The sequence below is a fragment of the Drosophila innubila genome (assembly GCF_004354385.1).
Source record: "Drosophila innubila isolate TH190305 chromosome 3R unlocalized genomic scaffold, UK_Dinn_1.0 2_E_3R, whole genome shotgun sequence".
Taxonomy (NCBI): domain Eukaryota; kingdom Metazoa; phylum Arthropoda; class Insecta; order Diptera; family Drosophilidae; genus Drosophila; species Drosophila innubila.
In genome coordinates, this window is record NW_022995380.1 from 20302615 (window position 1) to 20323056 (window position 20442).

At 39.0% G+C, this 20442-nt stretch overlaps 3 protein-coding genes across 4 annotated transcripts; 2 read left to right on the forward strand and 1 right to left on the reverse strand.

Annotated features, from left to right (window-relative positions):
• The first annotated feature begins 1044 nt into the window (after window positions 1-1044).
• LOC117789988 (homeotic protein female sterile) lies at window positions 1045-4872 on the forward strand. Its single transcript, XM_034629212.1, has 5 exons — window positions 1045-1252; window positions 1435-1772; window positions 1833-2933; window positions 3087-3307; window positions 3366-4872. The coding sequence occupies exons 1-5, from the start codon at window positions 1241-1243 to the stop codon at window positions 3551-3553; spliced, it is 1860 nt and encodes a 619-aa protein (XP_034485103.1). The 5' UTR covers window positions 1045-1240; the 3' UTR covers window positions 3554-4872.
• A 164-nt stretch (window positions 4873-5036) lies between these two features.
• LOC117789989 (protein hairless) lies at window positions 5037-12045 on the forward strand. Its single transcript, XM_034629213.1, has 6 exons — window positions 5037-5231; window positions 6355-7306; window positions 7824-7997; window positions 8069-8970; window positions 9386-11138; window positions 11209-12045. The coding sequence occupies exons 2-6, from the start codon at window positions 6604-6606 to the stop codon at window positions 11235-11237; spliced, it is 3561 nt and encodes a 1186-aa protein (XP_034485104.1). The 5' UTR covers window positions 5037-5231; window positions 6355-6603; the 3' UTR covers window positions 11238-12045.
• A 2557-nt stretch (window positions 12046-14602) lies between these two features.
• On the reverse strand, window positions 14603-20406 carry LOC117790592 (phosphatidylinositol 4,5-bisphosphate 3-kinase catalytic subunit delta isoform). 2 transcript variants are annotated; one of them, XM_034630075.1, is made up of 9 exons: window positions 20159-20406; window positions 18069-19112; window positions 16980-17944; window positions 16705-16911; window positions 16058-16645; window positions 15687-15993; window positions 15351-15521; window positions 15163-15282; window positions 14603-15101 (listed from the first exon to the last, which is right to left on the reverse strand). In XM_034630075.1, the coding sequence occupies exons 2-9, from the start codon at window positions 18834-18836 to the stop codon at window positions 14973-14975; spliced, it is 3255 nt and encodes a 1084-aa protein (XP_034485966.1). In that variant the 5' UTR covers window positions 18837-19112; window positions 20159-20406; the 3' UTR covers window positions 14603-14972. The 2 variants fall into 2 exon arrangements, with proteins under 2 accessions (XP_034485966.1, XP_034485967.1); XM_034630076.1 differs by lacking the exons at window positions 14603-15101; window positions 15163-15282; window positions 15351-15521; window positions 15687-15993; window positions 16058-16645 and having other exon boundaries at window positions 16792-16908; window positions 16975-17944.
• Window positions 20407-20442: the final 36 nt, after the last annotated feature.

The following is a 20442-nucleotide window of genomic DNA, read 5'->3' on the forward strand; positions in this document are numbered from 1 at the left end:
AGGCTAGATCTTCCCTTTTTTCGATGCAAACCCATCGAATTTCCAATTTGAACTGAGTCTAGACGTTGCTAGCTGCAATTGCAGGTACCAGGTAGGCAAGTAAACAAGCTCCTGCCGTGGTCGGAGTGGGCGCATATCCTTGATTGTTTGCCAAAGTTGCTATAGCTACCCAACCCCCGATAACCATATCCGGTAGCAGCGACGTCTGGGAACGCATGCAAAACATTTATTACAGGTGGCGTGGAAAGTTAGTGGTGACTGTGTGTGTGTTGGCCAAAATGTTTGAGGCTTGACTTGTGGTCAGCAATGGATTAATGAGAGCGTCACTTGTTACGCCTTTAGCTTTGGATATCGCGTGCCAAGTAAGTTTGCTTGCCATTTGCGTGCTGTAAATTATGATTAGTTCATTTGTTTTATTATTATTTTGCAAAATACATTTTTGCTTGTCATAATTAATGCTGGAAATTAAATTAAATTTTTGTAGACTTTAATAGAGAAAAATTCGTGTGAGCGTAAAGTTCTTTTTGAATTCTTAAAGACAATCTACTGCTGTTTTGTTTTTATTATAAATATTGTAAAGTAAAATAGTTGCAAGTTCCTATGTAAAATTTTGAATTATAATTTCCGTTGTCAATATTTATCGATAATGTTGCATATTTTACCATTCACACTAGTCGATAACAAGCAATTTATCTTCAATAATAATAAAAGAAAACATTTGTTTATAGTTTTTATTACAATTAATGCAAACGGAAACTACCAGCAATAATAGAACCGTAAAATACAAAATTTATTTACCAAATTTATATAGAGCTATCGACATTGATTTTGCATTTATATTTTTCAATAAAATGCAAGTTATTTTTTATTAAGTAAACAAATTATTACAAAATGTACATAAAAGACCAACTATTTCATTTATCAATCAATGTTTATTAATTTATTGATAAATAGTCTTAAAAATATCGATACAGTGAAAAGTATCGCAGGGAAAAAGATCGAAACGTTGCGATGAATCGATAAGTTAAGTATCAACAATCCCCACTTCCTTGCCGAAGGACAACAGAAATAGTCGGCAGACACACACAATTTTCATTTTATTTTCGGTCTTATTGCTTATAGCCGTTTTCACAGAAATCGAGCATCTAACCAGAACCGTTAGTGTTTCAAAGATGCATTGGTGGCGCCAGTCCAAATAGATGCAGATGCCGCTGCACCAGCAAATGTCCATAGCCGAAAAATGAACAATTTGGTGAGTTTTGCTTTTGTATGTGCATTGTTGTTGGTGGGTGGTGCTGGTGGTGGTGGTGGGTGTGTATAGGTGTTGGTTGCCGTGCATGTATACGAATCTGGCAGTCTGTATGAGACTGTATTCAAATTAATATGCAATTGTGTGTGTGTGTATCTCTGTCTGTGATTTAATTTGGATTGCAGGAGCACGTAAAGCATTTTTATCCAGACAACTACAAATTGGATCTCTCCGAGACAATGAAGGCGGCACTATCCAAGGGGCCCGTGGGAGGGGGCGTGGTCAATGCTGTTGGCAGCAACAGCAGCAGCAGCAGCAACATCTCCAGCTCCATGGGAGCACCCGGTCACACCGATATGTTGCAGCAACAGCCCAACGCAGGCGTTGGCTATGTGACCGAGAAGCTCTACATGCTGCTGCAGCTGTATTTGCAGAATAAGGGCTGGAATCCGAGTGCCGAACTCTTGCAATGCTTCAGTGATCTTAAGGATAATGCCATGCTGCCCAGTGCAGCATACTTGCAGTGAGTAAACGCTACAATTATGTGTAAACTTATTCCAATTGACACTGTTTATCTATGCAGGGTGCTGGCCAATCGACTTACTCTGGACTCGCAGGGACGTCTAATACTGCGCGACAATGGCAAGATTGTCTTACCCTTTGAGCATTTTGCCAATGCGGTCATGTTGAAGCACATGTCGGGTCCGCATGGACTACACTTGAGTGTGGATGCCACGGTACGTGCTGTAATTGAATCGTATACCATTGGACGTGATCAGTTTGGCATGGAAAAGGAGTTCATCATCGAAGTGGTGCAATCTTGCCCCAGTCCAGCCTGTCGTTACTACAAGAATCATATGGGCATCTCGCCGATGCCCTTTATGGAGCAGCAATATCCGGGTGTCAATACGCCCGATTTCTTGCAGCGTCTCTCGCATCTGCCACCAAGTGCTGCAGCTGGCAGTGCTGCGGTTGGTACGGCTGCTGCCAATGCAGCCAGTGGAGTCTCCAGCTCCAGCAACAATGCGGCTGCTGTTGAAATTGATTTGTCCAAATCGAGCGGTTCGAAGGTGCCGCAACAATTGCAACACTTGAGTAAGCAGCAACAAAGCAGCATACAATCGCAGCTATCGCAGATAAGTGCAGCTGCTGTAGCCGCACACCATCAGCAACAACAACAACAGCAACAACAGCAGCAGCAGCAACAACAGCAGCAGCAACAACAACAGCAGCAGCAACAACAGCAAGCACAGGCTCAGGCCCAGGCAAAGCATCAGCAACAATTGACAGCAGCATTGATACAACAACAGAATCGTGTGCTCGCCCAGCAGAGTCTAGAGAAACTAAACAATCTGAGTGCTTTGGAAAAGCAGCGCGTATTTGCTCAACTCGATCCCAAGCACTTTGATCCAATGGCCGTAGCGGCAGCAGCTGCCAATTTGCAAATCCAGGGCATGATGCAGTCACAAGCGGTCGCTGCCGCTGTTGCCGCCAATCAACAGCAACCAACTCCACTAACAACCAACACTCCATCGACTGCGGTCAGCTCCAATGTTAGCTCACAGGTGCATCATGGTCATCACTCGCTGCCGCCGCCTTCGCAGTCGCCGCACTCGTCGTCGTCGTCATCCTCGCACTCCTCGATGGATCAGCTGACCCATAAGAATATTGCGGAATCCTTGCGGTGAGCTATGATTTATCCATTTATTATTTTTTAATATTAAATTAAATTAAACAGTTGCTTAAACAAAACCTTTGGTACCTTAAAATCTGGAAATCTGGCTTGCACTCTTCTTATTAAGCCAACTTATACCTTTTTAATCATGTCTGTTAATAGGTCCAATCTGGACTCGATTGAATCGAACAAGGATCTGTTGGCTCTACACAACGGCGCTTGGGCCAGTCAGGATGCCAATCGCTTGGATCACATGGGTGTCGGTCAGGATAAGATAGTGCGTATTTTCTCGGAGCTAATGCGCAACATGTCGCGCATGAAGACCTACATACGGCCTTCCATGTGCAAGCCCTACGGCAAGCAGAGTGAAAGTCTGCAAAAGAGTAAGTGAATCCTCTCGAGCAGCATCTTAGATTGAAAAAAAAACCCTTTTTCTTGCAGCTCTCATGGATACCATACAAATTGTGCAGACACTGCGCAATTGTTTGCCAGCTCCACATATTCCCGTGTCGTCCTGGAAGAGCGAGAGCGAGGGAAGCGTCGGAGTTGGCGTTGGAGTTGGAGTTCCTCCGGGTATGGCATTGAATGCACTTGGTTTGCAGTCCAGTCGAGTGGACAACTTGCACTAATTAAACCCTGCAGAAGAGCTCAAGTTGAATCGATGTAATGTCTTAAAAAACATAATCCCGGTAAAAAAGCAAAACAACTTTCTGCGATTAAGAAGATCAATTCAGTATTTATATAGAATAGAGTATCATCTTCATAGGCTTGGCTCATGGTTTTTCATTACCTATTATGTGCCATGTTAAACACAAGACTTGATTTCATTTCCATATTTGACTGATTTTTATAAATCAATGACACTAGCTTAAAGTCGTAACTAAACATATGATTAATCAAAGGAACAAAAAGAAAAGCAATTTTTAGTAAGGTCTGACATTAACTATAATATTTAATGTTTCCAATTTTCAGCTGAATTCCAGACTAATTCGATTGATATTTTGTAGGATTAAGCACTGTTTAAGGACGTCTTGAAGGTAGTGTCATTGGGCGATTAGATTTATGCGCTTAAACTCGACTAATGTTTAAGATTAAGATACAGTCCTATCCCACATCCTATGCACTCTACAAGTCGAATAATGTTTGACATTGTGATGCGCAAGAAATTATGGTACTTAAGACCGTAATTATAAGAAGTTGCCCTATAATCATTTTTATCTTTTTGTAATTCCTTTAATTTTTGATTTGGCATATACAAAATTAACAAAGCATATTAATTCAATTGGCAAAAAGTCTGTGATATTTAAATTATGTTTAAAGCAGCGCATTAACAAACAAAAAAATTAAATCTAAATTTAAATTAAAATTAATTTATACTTGTGTGCCCTTTGTTGTGTAAACTGCAATTTACTTTGTGCAATATTACAAAGTGTCTAACTATGTATTCTTAATCACTTTTGTGCAATTGACAAACTTCTCACTCATATCAAAAGCGCATAGCATTAAATGAACTCAAGAATATAACGGCAACCTTGCCGCCTACACTATATAGAATATTTATGTATCATGTATTACATATTAAGCATATTCGCATTAACATACAATTTAATTAAGAAAATATTGTGCTACATTATGTAATGGGTTGTCAAGCATCGTCAATACAGAGTGGAGATGTATTAATTATTAAGAAGCAGATGGGTTGTATTTCGACTACATACATAAATTCGTAACGCATAAGCTTATATTATATTTTATTCCATGCTCATATATTGAAATAACCGATTCTTAGAAAGCAAACAGTATTAACCAGGAATAAAGACACTTGCAAACCATAAATATTTACGTAGCTAAAATGTATAATTTTAAAAATGAATACCATATTGCATAATATCGCTTAATGTTTACCTGTCCAATCCAATAAAATAAACATTTTATTCTACTCTACCTACATTATATTTTTAAAATTTTGCGCCAAATTACAGCGGACAGTTGGCAACGCTATGAGAAACTCTGTTGATAACAACAATAAGCACACCGACATTTAATATATCGATAGGAGTGAAGTATCGTAAAATTATTGAAGTGCCGATATAAGCAATCGATATCAACTTCCCTATCGTCTGTGCTTGAGCACTGCGTTTTTCGTTGATAATTTTTTTAAAATTAAGTTTCAACGTATTTATTTAGTAATTTATTGGTTTAAAATAGTTGCAAAGTGCATAGCAAAGATACCGCGACGTTTTGCTTTTGATTTTACGTACTTTCGTGAGCGCGCTTTGTGTGAAAATGTGAAAAACATTGCCGATGGTAATGGTAATTGGAGAACGTTTTTTTCTATTATTTTATCTCTCCTCTTCCGCTTCGTTTTGTGTGATGCTACGCTCTTTGTGCTCCTTCTCCCTTCATCCAAATGCTCGCTAATTGTTAGTATGTGTGATAAATAAAAGAAAAATAAAAGTGACGAGTGGAATATTAACTGCATACCATAATGCAATTGTGTGACGTTTATATAAAAATAAATTGTTGAGTTTCCAACAACATGAAAATGATAGCAGACGCTCCCCCAATACGGTGCCGAGCTGGCATATTTTCTTACGCGACGCCGTTAATTCGTGTGGCAATAAGCGGCCGCGCACTGTTGAGAGTGCGCAAGGAATTTACAACAACAAAAACATTATGTTGTTTCGTCGTGCTAACAGAGAATTAATAAAATGTCCAATAATACTTACAATATAATACTGTGATAATAAGTGAGCTCTGTTGGTAGCTAAAAAATTGCGTTGAGAGTTTACACAGCATCTCAAAACATATGGCAATACATATGTACATGTATGTATGTATATGTCCGAAGTCCAATGGGACGTGTTGATAACCATATTTGTGATTATGCTTAGATTTTTGACAAAATAATTGTGCCTAAATTATGCCGGTTGATGTCTCTTTCTAGTTGTAGTCCCCAAATTGCAATTATCAATACATCTGTTAAACGTAATTTCAAGTTTTTGCTTGTTCATAACCTAGGACACATTTAGAAGTGCGCTTGTTGTGTTTAACATAATGCAACGATGCATGGTAAATTCAACCGAACGCTAAAATTAAAAATTAAACAAAATGGCAGTTGGTGGAGCACGCAGCAATGTTCTTGGGTGTGAGCGCCGGACACTCGCTCAGAGAGTGTGAGAGAGAAGTGAACGAGTGAAGTAGCGAGTGCTTGCTGCTCGTGTCTTGAGTTAACGTGGAAAGTGTTTGTCTGTGTGTGAGAGTATGCTTTTGTGTGTGCGTGTGTATGTAACAGAGTGTGGAGTAAAAAAGATGGAGCACAAAATATAATAAAAACAAAATGCAAACATATAATAAAAACAAGTTGAACATCAAAATGAAAAAACAAAGATTACAATAAAATGCAATTATTTTCTTCATTTCATTTAAGTGTTCCCCAACAGCAGTGAAAATAACTGTTGTGTGCAGCAACAGCGACGTCAAGTGTATGTGTGTATGTGAGTGCGTGTTAGTGTGAGAGCTTGCACGTACGTATGTTGAAAGAAAAACAACACAAGTAAATAAAACGCAAAGAGGAATAGAAATAAAACAGATATTGATGAAGTGAAGCGCCAAATAAATCAGCATAACTAATGTACGGCGTAAAAATGTTGCAGCTATTGCTGGCACGGCTGCAAAAATGACCGATGAGCGCAACGGTAACGGCAACGGCAATAAGAGCAACAACAAAAACAGCAGCAGCAGCAGTTCAACAAGCATTGCCAACTCCAGCCACAACAACAACAACAACAGTTCAAGCAGCAGTCATAGCAACAACAACAACAACCACGAACGCCTAATTGCAGAGGAGGCTGCAAAGATTTTACTTAAAAATGGTATAAACGGCGCAAATGCTGCAGCAGCGGCCGCAACATTATTAACAGCAGCTGCAGCTGCTGCCACATTTCAACTGCCCGCCGCACCAGAACTGAAGCCAACATCAACATCAACGTCAACATCAGCAATAACTTCAATTGCAACTTGCACTTCATCCTCCACATCCGTATCATCCAATGGCACCACGCCCACATTATCAACGACAAAAATTAACAGCAGCAGCAGCTCAAGTCTCTCCATGGCGACAGCCTCTGCTACGATGCTCGCTGCTGCCGCTGTCGCCAGCGCAGCTCCAAAACCGCCCGCCGATGTCATGGCAGGTGTATTGGACTATAGCTCATTGAATGGTCCAAGTGCTGTCGCCTCCACAAAGTGCAACAAATTTGGCGGCAACGGGAACAACGGGAACGGCAGCAGTGGTGGCTTTGATATGGGCAGGCATCCGATATCAACGCACAGCAACAACAGTTTGCCGGGCTGTGGAGGTCGACTGCAGTTTTTCAAAGGTACGCCTTTCAAATTATTATTTATTTTGTTAGATAGTGTAACAATTACAGAAACAAAGACAACAAACTTCTATAAAAATCCGACATAAGAATGTAAGGAAGGAACCAAAAATAGGATATTTAAATACGAAAAACATTCAGAAAATATTCAATATTAGAAATAGTATAGTTCATAAATGATAGGTAAAAAACTAGCTTAAATATTTCGGACTTAAGTTTAAAATAATATTTGAGCGCTCAGAGATTTTACCCTATTAATGAATTTATCTGTAAATAATAATAAATGGTATATTTTGAGGGTCAAACTCATTATTTCAGAATCTTAGAAAACCGCCAGATAAAGTAAATTACTCTTAAAAAAAAGATAGTGTTGAAATGTAAAAGGAACTTATTTCTTAAAATTTAAAAACAAGTGTCGTTTCAAGGTCTATCAATGACTTTAAAGTCCACCCTCGTGCCTTCATGATATTTTATATCAATTTGTTCAACCTTTCCTTTTTCTTCCTTGATTTTGCAGATGGAAAATTCATATTGGAACTGGCACGCGCTAAGGAGGGCGATAAAGCCGGTTGGGTGTCGGTGCCTCGCAAGGCATTTCGGACGCCCTCGGCAGCCACGTCGGCCACGGTGACGCCCACGTCTGCGGTGACAACAACGTATCCAAAGAACGAGAATTCTACATCGCTAAGCTGTAAGTAGTTGCAGTATTTTCTTAAGCAAAGCAATCTCTTTTATCTTAAATATCTTGTTTTTTTATTGCAGTTTCGGATGACAATAGCTCCATACAGTCATCGCCTTGGCAACGTGATCAACCCTGGAAGCAGACGATGCCCCGTCGCGGCATCTCCAAAGAACTATCGCTATACTATCAGCGTCCCAGGTACAATGTGCTCAATCAACGTGCGCGACAGGCTGCGTTACGTAAACGACGTCGTCCTTATGAGCCCAACATTGGGGCGACTAGCGAGGATTCGCAGTCGATTTTTGAGCGCATTCATGTGCAGGAGAACGGCGATGAAACATTAAAGGCTATCGAAGCTGATGCAAAATCGTCGGAACAGCAGTCAGATGAGATTCAAAGAATTAAGCCAGAATTAATCAAAGAGGAAGTGACTGAAATCAAGACAGAGTTGGAGGCAAAGCCGACGAGTCTCGATGACAGCAAGGACATGAAAGATGCTGAGATAAAAACGGAGGCGATTGTGGAAAAGATGAACACAAGCGAGGATGAAGATGGCATGTCTGTCACTGTGGATGATGCGACACCAGCAACATCGACATCCACATCGATATCCACAACCGGACGTTGCTTAGCGAACGGTAATGCGATGAATGAACTAAATGGCGATTCCAAGGCACACACCAAGTGTGAGGCTGGCAGCGAACTGAACACAAGGCAGACGAGGACGACATTGACGACAACGACGACGACGACAGACATAAGACTTAAAAAGCAGAAACCCAGAGCCAAGCTCAATAGTATCATACAGAAACTTATTGATGGCGTGCCTGCGCGCCTAGAACAATTGTCAAAGACATCAGCAGCGACGATGGCACTAACTGCGTCAACGACAACGATGATGGGATCAACAGCCACGGAGCGCAGCATCATCAGCAGCGGTGGCGGAGCCATCGGTAGTCTAAGTCACTCTTTGGCACACAAGGTAGGAAAAACTATTCGTTGAATCTTAACCAAATTTGTAACACATACTCCGCGACAATAACAGGTAGAGACATCTACAGTTCTTAAGACGAACTCTATTTTTGATGTTGAAAATGCCTCATTACCATCGAACTAAATATTATAGAAATCGCATAAATACATCAGTAGTTAAGAATGTTTTAGGATTTTGAGCATCTATCGCCTAAAAGTATGTAGTATTTTTATTAATTCCCAGATACAATTGATGTTAATTGCTTAAATATTGTTTTAAAAATAATTTTTAAAAATGTCCGTGTTTCTTGTCAATTTCAACCAAATTATGAAATTTTGGTTAATTTTATGAAATAATTAAATCATGTAGTATTTAAGACTTAAAAGACTTTCTGACAATAATTAAACTAATTACTCGTTTACAGATCTCTCCGCCATCGTCGGCAGCGGCAGCGAGTCGTCTAGTCGAGTATCATCATCAGCATGTGTCGCCGCGCAAGCGTATTCTGCGTGAGTTCGAGAAGGTATCGCTGGAGGACAACAATGGCTGCGTTAACAATGGCAGTGGAGGTGGATCGGGAGGTGGAGGCACAAGCAGCAGTGGCGGCGTTGGTGGTAAAAGGAGTCGTGCCAAAGGTGGCAGCAGCAGCATAGCGACCAGCGCCGTTGTTAGCAAATCAATGCCAATGAATCTGGCGCCTCCACAGGCCAAGGCAATAGCCACGCCCACAATAACGACAACAGCGGCGGCAGCAGCAACGCAGCCAACACGACTGAACAGCTCATATAGCATACACTCGTTGCTGGGCGGGAGCAGCGGTAGTAGCAGCGGCAGCTCGTCCTCCTCTAAGAAGACTCACGATCAGCCGGCGACGATAATCAGTAATGTGCATCATCCGCATCATCAAACGCTGTATGCCAACGCTTCCGCCAACTATCCACGTGCCCTGCTTAACTCGCCCAAGTCACCGGAAATGTGTGGCAGCAACGGTGGCAAGTCACCATCGCATGCAGCCAACAAAAAGCAACGATCACCGCCGTATGCAACGGGTGGTTCACCATCGCTACCCATCGACTATGGTCGACGCACGCCGCCAGTCGACAGCTATAAGCTGTCCCAGGCGCATGCCCAACAGCAACAGCAGCTTCAGCATCATTCCTTTTATGCGCCTTATGTGGGCGCCACCGTTTCACCGCACATTCCACAGTCCAACAGCAGCAGCAGCGGCGGCGGCGGTTCACGTGATTTGTTATCACCGCCACGCTCAATGAGCGCCTCACCACGTGAACCAGCTGGGACAACCCCACACCGCACCGTGCCCAAGAAGACTGCATCGATACGACGCGAGTTTGCCTCACCCACGGCCAGCAATAGCAGTAGCAGCAGCCACAGTCACAGCACGGTGACAAGTTGTCCCTCGCCAGGCGAGTCACGGAGCACATCATCGCCAGAGCGTCGGCATCTTAAACTGCAGCGTGGCTCGCCGAGCGCTGCTGTAGCTGCTGGTTCCCCTTTGCATTATTATATGTATCCGCCGGCGCAGCTCAATGGTAGCGGCACAGCAAGTCCACATGGAGCAGCACCAAACGCTGCAGCTGCTGCTGCTGCTGCAGCAGCCGCAGCTGCATACATTCCATCGGTAGTCCCGTCATCGCTCTTCCATCCGTATATAACGACGCTTACCGCAATGCGGCATAACCCATTGTGGGTGCATCATTATCAGGCAGGTGCAGCACCATTGTTGCCACCACCGCATCCACATGCACAGTCGAGCAGTGCGGCTGGAGCACGTCTATCACCACAATCGCCGTATCATCCTTTTGGCTACAATGGTGTAAGTCCGGCCGCTGTGGCAGCTGCAGCGGCTGCTTCTGCCTATGGCCAGGCGTCGTCATCGAATCCACATTTGGGACATGCACATCCAACGGCGCTATCACATCATAATACGCCGCCTACACATTTGGCCGAGCACAGAACGCACACGCCAAAACTGACTGATACTTGTACTGACCAAATGTCTGCAGCGTCCAGTCATCGCACTGTCAGTTCGCCGGCCAGCTCCAGTGCGTCTGTAACGTCTGCAGGTGCAGTTGGTGGTGTTGGTGGTGCCAGCGGCAGCTCCTCAGTACAATCCGCAATGTTTCAAAATAGTAGTCTAAAGAATGAACTAAGTTCAGGTATACAAATGATAATATTTCAACAATTCTTGCCTATAATTTAATCGGTTAATCTTTATTTATTTTACAGACTTACCACTGAATCTGTCAAAACACTGAGACACACGCAACGTCCCCCAGCATCCCAGCTCCCCCTGTCCTTCGCCCCAGTTGCTTCAGTGTTTGGGCATCCCTCGAGTTAAGTACATTACTGCACTAGTAGCACTTAAGACGACATTCAAAAACCACACTAAACACATAATTAATTGTTAAGTTAGTTGGTATTTTAGTTGTAACTCAATTGTTTTGCATTAAGCTAACTAGGATTTATTTTAAGGCCGACAATTCAAGCTGAAAACTACGACTTTATACAATACAAACTTCAAAATGTTTTTAAAACCAGTTCCAAAATTATTTATGCAATCAGCTAAGAGTATAAATGATAAAACCAACAATATTTTTTGGCTAACATATTTAATAACCAAACGTATGAGTAAATTTATATATATATATACATATTTTTTTAATTCCCATAAGATGCACGTCTTAAAGAATCTCAAAAAATATTGAAAGACGGGTTTTCAATGTTTGGTTGGGATAATAAATAGAATTCAACCATTCATTGAAAAGTCGATACTAAGATTTTTTTTATCAAAACATTTCCTTGAAACAGACTGAACTTAAAATTTTTAGACAAAAAAAATTAAAATGGTAAAAAAAAAAAAAGAATTATCATAGACCACTGCATCTTACTTTTTATATGTACGTGTGTGTATGTAACGAAACATTTTGAAACACAAAAACAAAAAAATACAAATCAGATTTTTATAGAATGCGTGTGCCTTTGAACATGAAAATAAAACTAGGGATTTAAATAGGAGAGAAATGTACTACGAAACTTTAACTACATACAAATTCAAGAAACAGCTATATGAAAACTGTTATTCTAAAATGCATACTAAAAGGTATACTAAAAACTAAAAAGAAGAGGTCCAAAAATACAGATTGCAAATTGCAAGCGATTGACTATCGATTTTGTATTAAGTCACAGGCATACGTTAAAACCTTTTAATCATTAAATGACAACTTGGCAAAATATTTTTAAAAAAGGTATCTTGCACTGTTTTCATTTAAATATGTAAAATATTCAAAATAATTGCTGCATTTGTAAACTAAAAATATAGATTATAGTATTTTGCAATATTTTCACTTGAACTACAATTTCTTTTAAATACACATTTAGAAGAGATTTAATTGAAGTTCTTAAGCTTAACTCGGATTATAAATTGTACTCTCGGGTCAACCTTAAACATTTTAATTGAAAATTAATATCGAATTTTCGGTATGACTTTACTTAATACGAAATCGTCAATTTGCCAAACATTAAACTAAAATTGCAAAAATGTACAAAAAATGCTACGTCTACATATACTACACATAGAAAAGAAATATTTACAAGAAACACAGACCTAAATTTCGTACAACTGAAACTAAGTAATACAAATAAAGAAAACAAAAAATTATATATTCCTAAAAAGTAAAAAAAGACAAAATATTTCTCATATTTTCTAAATTATTTATATAATACAAATGACTATTTATATGTTATGCTATAAGTAAAAATAGTTGTAATTTTTGTAAATACAGTGTTTTTACACAGACAACAACAGCAACAAATGAGTAAAAAAAGGAGATACAAATAACCCATATACTATATTAAATGTAAACTATTTTTTTAAAGGATATTAACTTGATATACTTATGTATACACAATAATAAAATCTAAACGATTCCATAACCGAAATATTTCGTTATTTTACAAAATGTAAAAAATAAAAAAGGAACAGTAAAAAAATATTAAATATTTTCCATTATTTTAATACAATTCGGTACTATGTACAACATATTTTTGTTTTATGAAATTATAGTATGTTTTCTTAATTTCACCATCCATTTGTTTATAGTATGTACAACGCTGACAGCTTTTTTTTACAAGTGTACTGTGTGCATTTATGATGCTGTTTTGCTAAAAGGTTTCAAGCACTTTAACCGCGAACCTAAGTGAAAAACGCGCGATAGGGTTATATAGTATTTAAATATATACCTATTAATATATATTTATACATATATATATTAAATACTGCGTCGTCTAAAAACCATAGATGAGATGAGTGTAAAGTAAACCGGAGAGAAAACTAGTTTTTAAAAAATATAATATATTTTATATACAAACATAAAACTGAAACTGAATTATTGATGTCAAATAAAAATTTATACTAAATGAATTACGCGTAGTTTTGATACAAATATTCCTTCTGATAAAACCTGGTAAGTAAATATAGTTTCATAAATACATTTTTTTAATAACCAGTCAATCATTAACCCAATTCATATAACAAAAACAAGTGTAGGAGTCTATCGTGTAGAAGCACATTTTCTTTATTTATTGTTTATTTTTTGTTGTAAGTTTCGATTACAGTACACTTCAGTCATGACGTACATATGTGGTTTCTTTTATTGTATCATAATTTGATACGCTATAAGATAAACATAATATTACAAAAACCATTAAACACAAAAAATATGTATGTTTCGATTACAGTATACATCAGTCATATAGGTCGAAGGTATGCATATATTTATAAATTACCCGGCATATTTGTTTTTATTTACTTCTTACTCGATTTTTCATATATACCTTTTTAGCAAATGTACTTAAATATATTTGTTTTATATATGTATGCTGTATGTAGTTTCTTTGAATTGCTTATGAATGTATATATCATCCAGTCATATATCTGATACATTTTAAGATTAACATAATATTACAAAACCATAAAACACAAAAGATGCTTTTTACGTTGCTTGCTATTTGAAAAAAAATTACATAATCCGTGTACCGGAATAACCTTAAAAATAACACTATGCCAAATGTAAGATGGTCTCAATCAGTTGAAAATTGTTCCTTACATAAATTAACCAGCTGAATTTGAAATAGATGTCAACAATTCTTTAAATTAAATTCGACTCAATTTTCTAATATGCTCGCAAGATAATTTGTGCCAAAAATCGGTAGATTTTTTAAACCAATTAATTTAAAAACTAAGAATAAAAATTTAAATTTTGTCTCAAAAAATGCAAGTTTTTTTTATTTTAAATGCTAATAAACTTTTAATATTTACTTAATTAGAATTGTTCGAATAATTTGTAACTTTTATATAAAATGAAAATATTGTATAAGAAACAAAAATCAACTGAACGAGAGGATGAAAATATGAACTTTGTTGTAACATAGTGTAAACTTATAATATAAATGTTACCAAAAGGTTATAAACTTAAATTAAATATATATAATAATAGGATACATTCATTACAATTTGTATGGGTGAGTGTGTGCAATTGGGTATTTGTTATTTTTGTATATGTAAGCAACAAAAAAGAAAGTAGAAAACATTTTTACATGTTGTCTATGAAAATGAACATTAAAAAAGCAAATGTACAAATGGACAACAGGAAAATAATATTGGAGCACTTGTTGGGGGGACAGTGACGTTTTGGCTGGTTTTTTTATTTGCTCTATTTATGTATGTATATGTAGCATAAGTGTGTGCATGTTTGTTTGTGTGTAGGTGTGTGTGTATAACTTGACCTAAAATAGTGAACACATAGTTTTGAACTTGGTTGTATGTATTATATAAAAAAAATTGTACTACGCCTCGTCCGGAAACGGAAACACAGAAATGTTGACAGAAAGGTAACAGGAACTGCGGATTGTGTGGGAGTGTGTCTGTGTGTGTGAATTTATCTCGCATTTAATGATTATTGTTGCTACTGCTGTTGTTGTTTTTGCTTAGATTACTGTTTGTTGTTTTTAGAGAAGTTGTGCGAGGCCCAATTGAGTGAGGTTTTCCAGGAGTTGGCTAATGCTTCGCTGAATTTCGCCTGGAAATGTTTGCGCGCATTTTCCTCCGTGTAATCCAGCACCTGTACAGAGAATATATATATTAGCTATATACAACAAATATATTGCTACTTAAGGACTTACCAAAGTCTCACGTAAATAGTTTAAATCCTTCTCGGAGGACAATTCCGGCAGTCCCGTTGAAATCATCATTGAGAACAACGATAAAATAAGGCAACCGTGTTTGCGTAAAATTAAAAATGCCTGTAAAAATAATCATGGAATTTTAAATTGCCTATAGCATATCATTTATAGTAGATCTTTGAACTTACGCTCTCGCACAATTCCTGAAAGTAACAAAACTCTTTTGCTTCGCGATCTATGCAGCCTTTGTTAATAACATAGACAAAGTCGTGAGTTAGCACGAAGGGAACGCGCTCCCGACGCACGCCAAACTTCTCCTTAAAGTGACCAAGAATATGGCCAAAATCTATATGAAAAAGCTGTTACAAGAAGAATAAAGTTTTGTTAAAATCATGGTTAGAGTGATATCCTCTAAAAATTTTAATTAGGAAAAATTTAATGAGACTATTTAAATTAAGCGAAACATAAAACGAACGAAAAGTTAAAAGTATATTTAATCCATTAAAGTTTCGAAATCAACTCACCTGTCCATTACGCTTGACCATAATATTGTCCGAATGACGGTCGGCCACGCCCAGCACGTAGGTGGCAACACAGTAGCCAGCACAGCTGAGTGTAAACTCTTTAATGGCCTTGTTAAGTGTTCCGGGCGCCTTGTTATGCTCCTTAAGCCAGCTGTAGAGCGATCCCTTCTTAAAGGGTGACGTCGCCGAAAACATACCCTTCTCCTTTTGTATATTGGCAATTGTCTCCGCATGACGAACCACCTCTATCATGCCCAATCTCTGTTCCATGCTTATGCAGTTGTAGATGCTCATGCGCAAATCCATGCTGTGTAAATATATGTAAATTCATTAAAACTAATCGCAGATTTAAAATTTCGATTGAATTGTACCCTTCGCGTTTCCACAATTGATCCATTACGCGCAGCATTTGCAGGGTTAACATATCCTGGCGCAGATCATCGCCATTTTTGAATATAACATATACATCACTGGCAGTTTGATCCACGTTTTCGAAAACCACCCAAAGTGGCCTCATTTTGCTGTCCATCACCTTGCATTTTTCCGGTGTGACACGGCTGCATCTGAAGCTCGGATTTAATGGATTTTTAATGTTCTGGAAGACACCGTTGTTGTGCTCGTTCTGCAAGAATTTTTGCAGCTGTGTTCGCACTTTCTCCTTACTGCCCTTTTTGGCTATAACGGAGCCTTGCTTCAGCTTCTCCAGCACTTCGAGCTGCTTGCGCAGCGGCTTTACATGCTGCCTGCAACCCTTGAGATATGCCTCCAGGAGCAGGCCGAAGCGTGTCTGCATGCATGGAGTTTGCATTTCGGATCGTAAATGCCAAAAGAAATAATGCCCGATCCGTTGATTGCGTAGCGCACGTTCCAGCAGGAATATAACCAAATCGTTCTCCAAATACGATTCATGCTTGATGGCCTGCACCAGCTGCAGCAGATAAAGCAGCAGCTCCTCGTCCCTATGTACAGATATATAGCATAAGTATGGTCAGGGCAAGATGATAGATATGCGGCTTACTTGAGATAATGGAGACACTTGATGGCAAATCGTCGCACAGCTGGATCTGGATAGGCATAGTCGAGCAGCTCAAGCGATCTTTCGATGGAGATGAGAGGCCACTCCTTGAGTAGAGACCAAATATCAGCCACATCGTCGCGATCCTTCCAGTAGACGCAGTGCAGCAGCACGGAAAGCTCCTCGGGAAAGTCGCGCAGTATATCGCTCCTGTCGATCAATTACAATATAATAATTAATATCTATTATTAGTTTATTTACATAAGAGTGTACCCTACCTGCGTTCCCACATGGCGTTGCGATCCTGATCAACCATCTCGTAAATTTTGTCTCTGCCCGTATAATTTGCAAGTATGTCACCGAGATCTCGCAGTGGCTTCTCTGGCTCCTTCAGCTGCAGTTGCTTCTCCCGATGGGCACGAGCTCGTTCCGCTGCAAATTGCAGCACCTGTTCCTCACTGGGATAGCAGACATGCTCGCCGGTGCTGCTATTTTCGCCGGGATGGAATGTCAGATGCACGACGGCGCATCCGTCCTTGCGCGGATTGGATTCGACGGTGCCCAGCGGATGAAGTACCTCATCGGATTGTATATCATCTGCATAGGTCCAAGTGTAAAGTGTGTGTCGTCCATGATGCAACTGATGTTTGTAATCAAAAAGCGTCGTGTTAACCCAGGCTAAAGGATTATTATTATAGGATATGTCCTTGAGTGTGCTGCTATTGTTGGATGATTTTTTCGAGCGCGACATCTTGGTAACCTCAAAGACAACAATGCAGAGACGTGTCATGCGTGGAAGCATTCGCATTTGCAAATCAAATTCGAGGACTTGATCAAAGAAAAAGTCCGGTGAATTTCCGGAGCTAGATGCATCGACGCTGCGATGAGCACACAATTTATGTTCGCCATGATAGAGTCCAACATGGACGCCCACTTTGAAGGCGCGTGCACGATCAAAGTTGACATTGGTGATGCCGTGCAGTGTTAATGAAAAGTTCTGCGTATGCAGATCCCAAAGCATCGTTGTGGGAGTTTTCTGTAGGGCCACAGCCGACTGACGCTCCGGTTTTGGTTGCCGCTCCAGGCACAGACTTTGCTCATTGTAATGATTGATGTAGGATTCGAGACGCATCACCGACTGGAGCACCACGTTGGGTACGGCGGCATCAGACAGCGTCTCTTGGATGTACAGGAACTGAATCAGCGGATGATCGCCAAAAAGATACTCATCACGACCGCTCACCTAATAACAACAAATAAATGTAAATTTTCATTTTTATTTTGAATAATTAATAACAACAACAAATAATAAGTGTCATAATTAATTTTTTTTTTTTTCAGATAAGATAATCATCAAGAGCGCTCACCTTGAGTATGTAATCGTTGGCGCGATCGTTCATCTTCATCTGTGAGCGATTCATCTTTTGCAGAGTATTCTCGATCAATGTATACGGCGTATCGTGCTCCAGCACGGACAGCGTAAACGTGCTCTGATCGTTCTCATTCTTGACGACAATTAGAAATGCGGATGTTGGATGTCGTTGTCGAATCAGCTCCGGCATTGCTGTGGAGTTGGCTAATCGCAGGGGATGTTCGTAGAGTAAACGCTGTTGCCACGAATACTTGGAACGCTCCATCTTAATGTTATCACAGATGACTGTCACTTTGCGCCGAAAATGATCGACCTCGGGTGTGATCTGTGTGCTCTGATGATCAAAGGATTTGCCAATTATATCGCTGACCATTTTGGTTAACTCGTAATCGCTGGAAAAGCTGCTCGTTTCCATACGGTCGCCAAGACTCAATAAACCAAAATAGGGCTGCACATCAATCAGACGCTTTGTCTCATCCGTATATGGTTCGATATTATAGTCTGAGATGCCATACACGGTATAATCACATGGATCCTTTATCACATAGCCCAAGGGTTTACTCTTTGCCAAGGCAACCATTTCAACCTTCACTTCACGGATGGTGGTCTCTATATTGAACGGCATTTGCAGCATCAGTCCGTTGGGCATTAGACATGTCAGTGACACAATATCCGGAGGATCGTTCTTCCACAAATAAATCGAGCCCATTGTATAGCCATAAGCATTCGATTTCAGCGGCTGTGCGAATTGTAATTTAGCCATGATTGCAATTTTAAATAACTAAATTAATATTTTTCTATATATTAATTAAATAAGAGTCTCTTTTTCGTCTCCGTTTTCCCTTTCTCTCTCTGTCTCTGCGTGTCTCTCTTTCTTGATCTTCCACTTGTCTTTTAATCGTTGCATGCAGTTTCGGTTTTGCTTATCGTCGTTATCAGCAGACTTTCTTTTATTTGTTGTTGTTGTCGTTGCATGTTGTTGTTGCCTTGCAGTTTTCCATTTAAATCAGCGACGCAATGTTAGTCATGGTAATCATCTCTGTGCATAAAATAAATCAAAAGGTGGCGCTGGGTTATTTTCAAAAGCAAACAAATAACGTTTGGATAGAAGATGGAAATTAACCGCCCACTTTTATAATATGATGACTTTTTAAATTATATACGTATATACTCAGTTAGTCATGTAATTCCTTTTTTTAAATGATAAATACGAGTATTTTGTTTCTTTAAAAAGGTTTAAAAAATAAAATCTTCAAAACAAGCGTCAATTAATGTATTTCGGCAAAACAATTATTTAACTAGCTGTTAAATTAAACATTTTAAAAACAATTTAAATCGGTTTAAACCGCATCAAGTTTTAAAAATACATGTGTACATTAAATTAGATTGTTTAAAAAAAATTATTTACCCAAAAGTGAAGATTAACAATTTGATCTAATCATTTACAGTTAATCGCTGAAACATGAAAAGATTTCATTGACAAAACTCGTAAATTTGGAAATTATAGCTCGCCGTTTGGATTAAACCTCAAAAAAAAAAAAAAAAAAACATTGACTTTATATTTAGCATGAATCACACGTTATTGCTGCTAATATGGACTGCCGCGGGGAGTGTATCATGCAGGGGAATAGAAGTAAAAAAAAATAAAAACAAGAATGAGAAATACTGACACCACACAGCGAAGTTGGCATACTCTATACTGTAGCGTCACCTTGACAATTGAATAAATTAACTTAACATTTTGTTATAATTAACATTTGCTAAACGAGCATAGGCATAAAACGTTAGAGCACGATTAATGGGAGAGGTGTATGCCCAACAATTGCGCACTTTAAGGAGCGACGCACACAACGGCAACACAAAACTGTTGGACTGCCAACGGAAAGGGTAAGTAGACATTAAGTTACGCGGCACGGCCTTTGCCACTGATGTCTCATCTCCAAGTCGCAATGCATTTGATAATTGCACAGCGAAAAAAAACAAACAAAAGTGTTTTCAATATTACAACTGATTCATTAATCTATAATTGCTAAACGCCATTGCTAATGTAACTTTTGCATTTGTTATTATTGTTGTTTTTATTACCGAGTCTGTCTTCATACATATACATACATATATATATTTTTTTTATTTGGGTGTGAGCTGCGCAGGCTTGAGTTCAGCGGTCACATCACCACTTGCCACGCTTGGGCACAGCGTAATTATCACTTTTCACATACAACACAATTTATTAGAATGCGTAATTATTTTTGAACTGTTTATTATATTTTTTCTTTTATTTATTAAAATTTGTTATCGATTCAGCTACTACCAGTGCTGCCAACTTTTAAGAGGACAATATCATAAGTTGCCACCCAGTAAAAATTCCC